The following is a 10048-nucleotide window of genomic DNA, read 5'->3' as shown; positions in this document are numbered from 1 at the left end:
AGTAATAACTACACGATTATGACAGTAATGTATAATACAGCAAAATAATAGGCTAATAAAAACAATAGCTAGTAATGAGCAGTGCAATACGGTGTGATAGAAGGTTATAGTGTGCATAAAATGTATGGTGCATGAAGGTGCAAATGAGCATTGTTGTGTGTGGGTGTGTGTTTGTGTATGTGGGCAGTCTGAGCTGCAGGAGCCTGTGTGTGCTGTGAGGCAGCAGGCCGTTATGTCCATTGTTCAGGAATCTGTTGCCTGATGGAAAAAGCTGTCCCTAAGCCTACAAGTCTGGGCATCAGGCCTGCAATACCGTTTGTGAGAAGGCAGCAGCTGAAACATGGCCATGGTTGCATGATCACTGCGGGCTTTGCACTCCGACTGTAGCTCCTTGATAGAGGGATCACACACCCACTGATGTGTTGGGTAGACTGCACTACCTTCTGCAGCAATCAGATTTTTTTAAACTCTTTTGCCCCAGCAGCAACCTAAAAAGAAGAGGAGGATGATTACTTTACTGTGTTTCTGCTGATCCCGGTCCCCTGACATGCACAAACACATAGGCCTACTTCCCTCAGCACTGGTGCACAGCCCTCTCCTGTATCTCCCTCACTGTGCAGCAGTAGCTAGGGTCCTTGGCATGTGCTGTCTCCGTTGTATATGAGGCACCACGAGTGCCTTTCCAGCTCTTCAAGGAAGATACACCTTTTGTACAGCTTTGACACGCTCCTCAAAGGAAAAATCTCAGTGTAAGTAAATCTAGTAAATCTCGAATTAGTCAACACTTAGGCTATGACTAGGCCTAGTCACCACTTAGTAACGACTGGTGCAACCGGCTCCAGATGATGACGAACACATTGTAGGCGATATTAATTATGTTATAAATGATGATTTAAGGCCAGCAGTCATTCGCTTGGTGCTGTAGGATCCTGTTACTTTGTCCAAGTTGTCCAACCCCAACCCCTTAGGTGGGCATTGTAATCTAGGATCATACTTGGTTGTGAATGGAATTTGAATTCTAAGTTAACCATAGGAAAATATGTGTGTGTGTATCTGTGTTAGATTGGGTTGAAATATGGTGAGGAGTGTGAAATACCAATATGTTTAACATTTGCAAAGACATTACGCACTTCTGACCCCTTTTACAGCAGCCTCCACTTTCACTGCTGGGTCAAATTGACCCATCTAGTATCTGTGATATAAACATGCAAGGGGATGTAATACATGAAATTAACCATTTTTATTAAAACACACATATTTTCAAACTTTAAAAAGGGTCAATTTGACCAACAACAGAACAGGAGTGCTAGTATATTACCATAAATTGTCTGTATTACACAGGATGCATTCAAAACTGAGAAAGTGAAGCAGTCAAGCATCCATTTTATTATAAATACATAATTCCATGACATCTCAAACCAACAAAAGAAATTTGTGGTAACATTGCAAAAATGCATAAGGTTCTTGTTCTCAGCTGAAAGACATAGACTGGGTGCTGTATTTGCTCTTTAATGTTTTTGTATTTTGTATGTGATTTGTTTGTGCATAAATTTGTGTGTGCTTTTTTGTATTTTCGTTTATTGTCAGTTGTTTGATGTTGCTGTGAGTTGATCACAAAAAAGGTTATGTATGCATAGGAAAAATCCTACTTGCATATAAGACTTGAGTAAAGAACATGAGCCACACCAGTGATAAGGTTATGGTTTGCAAACTCAAGGATAAGCAGAAGGATGGGGTATTCACTCTGCCTCTTCCACAGTGTTGAGTCCTCACTCAGCCCCATCCAGTGCAGCAACAGAGTCCTCATGGCCTCAGGAAACAATTCTGTGGCCAGTTCCTCTGCAGGCGGCAGGTCTGTGATTCGCTCAATGTGTTGCACTTTGAAGCCCTCTACCTGTTGACTGATGCTGCTGTTGGCTGCATGGAACTGCTGGCCGAGCCAACGTCCTATAGTTTGAAGTAGGTAGCTTGAGTAAACTGAGCCCCACATTCTTGTCTGTAGCAGCGCTAGCACGGTGTCTGCTACATCTCTTTCCTCCAGTGGCACGCTCACACATCGCTCAATGTGATCCAGTAGAAGCAAGATGGTATCCCGCTGCTCATTTCCCAGCTCCATCTTAGAGGACAGTTTAGCCTCCAGGCTATGAAGTTTTTGTTTCAGGATAGAGGAACTCTTCTCTGGGAGAGAGCAGTAGTCATGGTCGGCTGAGTTGTCCCCTGAAGGCCCATAGTCAGCCTGGGGATTATTCATGGCTGGATGGATCTGCTTTAATCCTTTGCTATTCTGAGACCTCAGTTTGAGCTTTAGGTCTTTGTCATACATCCCCACAATGCTCTGTGGTTGTGGTGGATCCAGTTGGATATTGAGGTTGTAGCCCATTTTCAGAGGGCTGTCATTTATCTGTGACTTCCATGTGTCCTAGGATAAGGACATGCGAATGCAGTTAGGCTAATGCACACATTTTGTGAAAGTAGTACAAATGATGTATTGGTTTACCTGGAAGTTTTCCAGCACTGCGAGCTGCTCATGTTTACTGTACATTTCAAAAGCAACTCGAAAAAGACCCTGGATGCTGTAGAACCACAAGCTATTGTTGGCAGTAGATATCCTCAGCCCGTGAAACCTGAATGCTGATTGGAGAAAAAAAGAGATACAATTCACGTCTTTTGAAAAGCATAAACTAGGCCAAATAGAAAAGGTTTTTACTTAACACACCCGACGAAAAAGTAATCTTGGTGGCCAATCCTTTCTTTGCAAACTTGGCATGGTATTTGGAATGGTTCTCGGAGCGGATGTCAGTTTCAGAGAGGAGATCAGCCCCTAAAAAGAGTGGGATCAAGGGTCGCTGCGGAGAGACAAGATGAGATGAGATATGGGTGGCTACTATAGTAGCATATTAACTTAGTTGAGCGTCGGTCCCGGGAATTTCACCAAAACACAGGCGCACACTCACCTCCATAGGACAAGCTGTCAATCTGAAAGATGTTGTATTTGCCAAGTAAATGAAGCGAATGTTCCTCAATCCTCCATCCCAGTGGGGAAGGTGGACGGTTGTGTACGACATCATGAAAAGACGGATCTGCAAGCCTTTCAGTTTATTGCACACATGTCATTGATCTTCAACATCAACCAGCACGAACAATTATTTCTTTCTTTCAAGCAAAAAGGGGCTACTAAAGGACTGTCCTAAGGACGCGCACATACTCCCCAGTCGTTGATGTTGAAGAACAGCAATCCTGATCACGTGGCATGACAAGAGCCAATGAGTGAGATTGCGTACATACGTCTGAACCTCTGACCTCTGAACTCAAGACACCTCACAGCACACACACAGAGGGAAGATGGCGGAGTTTGATTTCGGTGACAGCGAGCTCTTCCAGCAACTGGATGATGATAGTGTGTCTGTTTCCACCCACATTCGCTTCACGGAGCATGAAGAAGATCTAGAGGAGACTAATGAGCTCAATGGAAGGCTGACGAAGTGTGAGGAGACCATCCGGACTCTGACAGAGGAGAATATCCTTACTGTTGTGTTGCTAGCTGAAGCTTAGCTGCTAGCGTTACGAGAGTTTATTAGGTAGCTAGGAGCAGTTAGCTAGCAGAGTAGCTAGCTAGCTAGCTAACAATATTGTGTGTGGAGATGCATCGCCGCCAGCTAAACACAATGTATTTGCTGAATGGAGCTGTTGGAGCAATATGTATCAATTGCATGCAAATGGCTGATGGCCCTGTGATCTTTTTATACTGGCACGTGTCTCAAATGTATAAAGCGATCAAGCTACACAGTTTAGATTTATGATATGTCGCTATGCAATGTTTTGTCTAGCTCACAGACAAAACGGCTGAGCTACCATAGGAGTCGAGACCAAGACCCAACCCCCGGAGTACCAGACTGAGACCCAGTTTCATGACCCAGACCAAGAATTTTGACTGTTGACTATCTAAGACAGACTACTAGATCTGTCGCAAAACCCCATCTGCATCAAATCAACTGAATACCTTGTAAACTAATGATATGCATTTTTGCCAGTGTGCCCTGCTGTAGCCCTGCTTAAAAAACAAACAACTTGTTTACTATTTTTTACTTTGTGACCCCAGTAGAACCTACATTACTTTCCTTATGTAAATGTCCACATCAGGGCTTAAAGAGAAAGTTAAGCATCTTGACAAGGCCAGGGTAAGTTTCAAATTTACTGCACTCCCATAATGTAACATGGGCATTACAGTATTCTCACAGTGTTAATGCTCCTTGTTATACGTTTCTCCTCCAGTGGGCTTATTGTTGACAATGCCAAGATAGATGGGCCACTTCTTCAGATCCTCTTTGCAAATAACAGCATATCAAAGTAAGTTTGTTCTGACATTTTCAGATTATGATCCTGTATTCAAAGTATGATATTTCTAACGGTTACATCTTCAAGGCAATGTCGTCAAGAAATTGAAGACTGCATCTGCAGTGTCGTTCAGAAGCATCAGCAACAGGGAAATGAAAATAATGCTTCCTTCAATATTATCCCCCAGGTATTTAAACACATGATTTTCTGAATATTAAGTTTTGAATAAAAGTTAATTAAACATATCAATAAATAGGGTTGCAAATTTCTAGGAATATTCAAAGCTGGAAACTTAACATGGGAATTAACGACTAAACTGTGAATTTTGGGGTTATTTATACCAACTGTATTTACCTTGTCATTAGTCTCTCTCCAGACTCAAATATTAAGTTGAATCGGTTCAAAATTGAGTGACAAGTCGTAGCAGCAAATGAGAGACGCTAGCCCAGGCTAGATGGTCAGGGCGTATCTATGGGTGCCTGATCGCAAAAGTCGTTACTGATTGGTGTCGCAGGGATTCCTGCGAAGCCAATGAATTGAGCACCAGATTTTTGCATGATGTGTCACAGACCCATAGAGAGATCTACAGCATGCAGTAACATAGTTAGCGTAGCTCAGATTCAGCTCAGAATTACTGTTTGGAGCTGAGATAGTCAAGGAATTGTCTCTCCCCTTCGTATTGCCAACCGGCCGGGCTGTGTGACACATCCTTAACAGTTAGTAGGGGGCAGGGCCAATTGGGTGAAAATGGGATCAAATCCTAAAATAAAATAAAAACTTGTTGGAAAAAAGCTGTTATAGGCTACAAAAAAGGTCAACATTTCCAAAATTCCCGAGCTCAACTTCCCATGGTAATTTTCCAGAAATGTTCTACCCCTTTGCAACCCTATTGATAAGAGTAAGCCTAATTTCCCATCTTTTTTCTGTACCTTTCAGAGTTCCAGTTTTGTTATGGAAGAAGATCACAAGGAAAAGACCCCCTGTGGCATCAAAACTATCAAAGAGGCCTTCAGTGTGAGTGTCATACTGCTCTGTTGGACAGAAGTGGGGGAAGGGAAACAAATTATTGTATGTTGCTTTTCATCTTGTAATCCTGGTTTCTGTCTTTCAATAGATGGTGGGAAGTGTCCTGTATTTCACCACTTTCTGTCTTGACAAACTTGGACAGCCCTTGCTGAATGATAACCCCCAGTTGACGGATGGATGGGAGGTTCCAAAGTATCTTTCAGACTGGAGGAATGCAGGCCTCGTCCTTTGTGTACAGCAGTCTCTGTCTGTCTGTTTGTTGTCAGTGTCAATCATGAAACTGCATAATATTATGAATTCCTGAATTGTTACAAAGATATCAACAGGTCTTCAGCCAGGTCATTGCCTTAGATGGAAAAGAAGTGCAGATGAAAGAGAAAAGGTATGGCTGACGCTGTCAAAGGGAGATCTGTCACGTGAGGTCATGATAGTGGATCTTAACTGGTAATCGTGCTTTTTAAAAATATGTAACAGATCTAAGCCTTGCTGTTTCAACTGTGGGTCAACCGATCATCAACTGCGCGACTGTCCAATGGTAAGTAGGCATATTATCTAATGACATTTAAAGTTGTTCACTTATTAGTTGTTCACTTAATTATTATAAGACACTGGTGATTACATTTTTTTGCCCTACATTTCAATGTAAATGTGTGTAATGTTTCTCTTCTAGCCCAAGGACATGGGGCGCATTAATGAGAAGAGAAAGGAGTTTTCACAGGGCAGCAATCAGAGCAGTCAGCGCTACCATGCAGAGGAAGTGGAGGAGCGATTTGCCAAATACAAACCTGGAATCGTCAGGCAAGACGATAGAAAATGCGCAGTAGGACTGCTCGATTATGGCAAAAATCATAATCACGATTATTTTGATTGATATTGAGATCACGATTATTTAACAAGATTATTCATAGATTTAAAAAAAAAAAAAATATATTGTTATTATTATTATTTTTTTAATGATTATTTAGTTTTAATGATCGTTGACAGCCCAAATCTTAATCTAGATTAAAATCCGATTAATCGAGCAGCCCTAATGCGCAGTCACTTACACAACTGGATGTTTTATTTTCTTGGAATAGGTAAAGTTATTGTCAATATTAATAATGTGTTCAACCACATTTCTTGTTTTTTTTGTCTATGGCATTGAACAGTGAGGAACTGTTGGCTGCACTGGGAGTCGATGTGAACACCCTCCCCCCCTTCATCTACCGCATGAGGCAGCTGGGGTATCCACCTGGCTGGCTGAAGGAAACCGAGATGGAGAACTCCGGTCTCATGCTATACGATGGGAATGGTAAGGTCCAAAAAGGACCTAAAGCTTGCAGCAGTTCTTTGCTTAAAGTCGCACTGAAATGAAAAATGCATTCTGTCCCATTTTGGTTCACATAATTGGTCATAGTGTTCACCTATTCAACGATGTATGCCAAAAAAATTACAAAATTCTACTTTTGTTGTAATCTTATATCAAAGTATATAATTTCTTACTTCCTGGAAAACGGTAGGTCACGTGCAATGACGAAAACAGGTACCTTAGATTTTAGACCAATAATCTCACGACATCCACCCGTCAATCAACGCTATCCTTCTATCGAATCTGTCTAAAGTTCTTAAAACCCGTCCACTTGTCAATTTTCCAATCAAATTCCTCTAAACATATGTCACACCCTCATAGCTTGTTTGCATCGGAAATACGTCAAACTACGGAAGTTAGATGATCTCAAACGTCCGTTTCAGTGCGACTTTAAGCACATCTTTTATGTCTTTGAATTGATCTTGAATGGGCTGATTTTAATGGAAACTCTTTCTTTAGTGTCAAGTGACGGAGATCTAACAGAGGACAACAACGGGCAAAAAATCTCCTATGATGTTTCTAAGCTTGTCGATTTTCCAGGCTTCAATGTACAGCCACCACATAGTGTGAAGGATGTAAGTCTTTATTTAAACACTTTTAATGCGAGTCCAAGAGTTCCTCCGAATAACCCTGCATAATGTCACTTACACCGGAAACTTTTCCTTTCAATGTTTGGTTTCTAAGAATAATGTGCTGTTCTGACATAATATGCTTCCAGTTTCTAAGTATATAACCTTTCCTTGATTTGTAGGAGTACAGACTCTATGGATCTGTTCCAATGCAGCACAACCACTTGAAGCAAAATTATGCTACCTATCTGTCCAGCTGTTTTCCAACGGTATTGTTACCAGCTTATTCCATTCTTTTATTGAAGCATTTGTGCATTGTGTGTGCACCAATAAACCAATATAGTATGTTTTGATTTTAGCCTGATTCCAATGGCAACAAGAGACGTCATGAGTCTGAGTCAACTCCTCAGCAGGCGAAGAAAAGAAGATCCAATCCTCCAAGTTCAGACATGGATGTTGACTCAGGTACTGTTCCAGACTCCCCCATGCATTGTGAAAATAGTTTCTCTGTGAAGCAGCAAAGTAATTTACATAGATACTTCCACGCACAATGCTAGAGGGTATATTTCACTGATATTTTAGGTAATGGTGGAAATGGTGTCTTCACTACACTATGGCAGTAGGTAACAATTGTCCGTGTCTTTCTCCAGATCATGACGGTCCCCGCCATCATCGGGGCTCAGACAGTTTCCAGTTCCAGCCCCCGCTGCCGCTTGGCTCACCCTCCTTTGGTTCACCCCCGCCCTTACCCCAGGGAACACCCCCCGCCACTCCCACTCCACCCCCTCTCCCCAAAGGTACACCTCCCCCCACACCCACTAACGGCTCACCTGCGTTGCAAGGACGGACGTGGGGAGGAGGTGAAGACTCTGGGGCCGGGGAGGAGGATGGACTGACGCTGGAGGAGCTGGAGGAGCAGCAGAGGCTGATCTGGGCAGCGCTAGAGAACGCTGACACCGCCACCAACAGTGACTCTGAAACGCCAGCCATGGGAACCCCCGTACCCAGCTCACCCAGTGTCTCCACACCCGTCCACGTTGACACCGAAACAGAAATGGAGGAAGCTGAAGAAGAGATGCGAAGCAGAGCTGAGGTGTCCAGTAGGAGCCAACGTGATGAGGGTGCTGATGGTAAGAAGGTGGTTGCAGACAAGCCCAGTATGGCGCACACAGAAGAAGACGGGCATCAGAGCCCTGCTCCAATTAAAATTCAGGAGGGCAGCCCTGAGAGCCCTGCTCCAATAAAAGTTCAGGAGGGCAGCCCTGAGAGCCCTTCTCCAATAAAAGTTCAGGAGGGCAGCCCTGAGAGTCCTGCTCCAATTAAAAATCAAGAAGACAGCCCTCAGAGCCCTACTCCAATAAAAATTCAGGAGGGCAGCCCTGAGAGCCCTGCTCCAATGAAAATTCAGGAGGGCAGCCCTGAGAGTCCTGCTCCAATAAAAATTCAGGAGGGCAGCCCTGAGATCCCTGCTCCAAATAAAAATCAAGAAGACAGCCCTCAGAGCCCTACTCCTATAAAAATTCAGGGGGGCAGCCCTCAAAGCCCTGCTCCAATGAAAATTCAGGAGGGCAGCCCCGAGAGTCCTGCTCCAATAAAAATTGAGGAGGGCAGCCCTGAGAGCCCTGCTCCAATTAAAAATCAAGAAGACTACCCTCAGAGCCCTACTCCAATAAAAATTCAGGGGGGCAGCCCTCAAAGCCCTGCTCCAATGAAAAATCAGGAGGGCAGCCCCGAGAGTCCTGCTCCAATAAAAATTCAGGGGGGCAGCCCTCAAAGCCCTGCTCCAAGGAAAATTCAAGAGGACAGCCCTCAGAGCCCTGCTCCAATTAGGGCTCAAGAAGACAGCCCTCAGTGCCCTGATCCACACCAGGGGGCTATGGAAATTGGACTTCCCGATTCTGCGGGGAAGGTGACATCAGTTCCTCATCGGAGTAAATTTGCAGAGGGCATTATTCCTTTTGAGGAAACGCCAGAATTTACTGAAGTTGCTGAAGCCACTGGGACCTACCTTAGAATCAGAGACTTGTTGAAAAGTTCCCCCCGAAATCTGGCGAAAAACAAGAAGTGAGAAAAGACTTATTAAAGCTAAATTCCAGGGATCATTTTGCAATGTATTGTTTAATTATTATTATTTTTACAACTGTGGAAGTTCACTTTATAAAAGTGTGCTGCAGAAGTTGGTGTTGAATAGTGTGATCAGTCACGCTTATTTTAAATTTTTTAGTTTTGTTTTTGTTTTCTGGCTGAATGTTTATTTCTGTAAATTGTGGTTGACAGAATTGAGGTTTAACGGGACATTTTCAGAAGCCTCAAGCCAATAACTGGGGTTTGTTCTGTTTTTCACAAAAATGCATTCTTGTAGCAGTGGTAACAGTCATGTTCTTTAAGATTTTATAAAGTTTCCATATTTTTCCATTGACCTCCTGTTTTTTTACCACCAATTGCAAATTGCAGGGCCTGGTATCTCTACACTGCTGTTATTGGCTTCTCTTGTCTGTGGACACTCTGATTTTAGTTGATTAATCACAAGTGGTTTTAACTGGGCATATTGTATTTTATCTTGAACGAAGGGACGTTATTTCCGAATATACTTTTTTATTTTTTGGGGGGTGGGGGGGTGAGCCCCTCTCTATGAGGTCTTGAAGAATGACACTAGAGGGCAGCAAGATGAAACCATTCTTTGGTGAAAGTCATCCTGTCTATCAAATAGTTCGGTGTCGACTAGAACTGTGAACTTGGTGGTGACGACGGCGCTGGTTGCAGTCGCCTA

General features: G+C 43.2%; 2 protein-coding genes across 2 annotated transcripts; one reads left to right on the top strand and one right to left on the bottom strand.

The window, feature by feature from the left end:
• Positions 1–1306: 1306 nt before the first annotated feature.
• LOC311325008 (uncharacterized protein) lies at positions 1307–3202 on the bottom strand. The gene is made up of 4 exons (XM_084457633.1): positions 2955–3202; positions 2717–2846; positions 2498–2631; positions 1307–2419 (listed from the first exon to the last, which is right to left on the bottom strand). The coding sequence occupies exons 1-4, from the start codon at positions 3066–3068 to the stop codon at positions 1646–1648; spliced, it is 1152 nt and encodes a 383-aa protein (XP_084313759.1). The 5' UTR covers positions 3069–3202; the 3' UTR covers positions 1307–1645.
• A 140-nt stretch (positions 3203–3342) lies between these two features.
• Positions 3343–9794, top strand: zcchc8 (zinc finger, CCHC domain containing 8; the record flags this gene model as incomplete). The annotated part of the gene is made up of 14 exons (XM_084457537.1): positions 3343–3519; positions 4138–4178; positions 4273–4347; positions 4423–4522; positions 5272–5349; positions 5450–5553; positions 5678–5743; positions 5836–5896; positions 6032–6159; positions 6510–6652; positions 7169–7284; positions 7461–7547; positions 7638–7743; positions 7929–9794. 14 exons carry the CDS (start codon positions 3343–3345, stop codon positions 9344–9346), a joined length of 2700 nt encoding a protein of 899 aa, XP_084313663.1. The 3' UTR covers positions 9347–9794.
• Between the last annotated feature and the right edge of the window lie 254 nt (positions 9795–10048).

The sequence above is a fragment of the Borostomias antarcticus genome (genome assembly GCF_949987555.1).
Source record: "Borostomias antarcticus genome assembly, chromosome: 23".
Classification (NCBI taxonomy): Eukaryota; Metazoa; Chordata; class Actinopteri; order Stomiiformes; family Stomiidae; genus Borostomias; species Borostomias antarcticus.
Note: the sequence above shows the minus strand (reverse complement) of the source record. Positions and strands in the feature narration are given on the sequence as shown.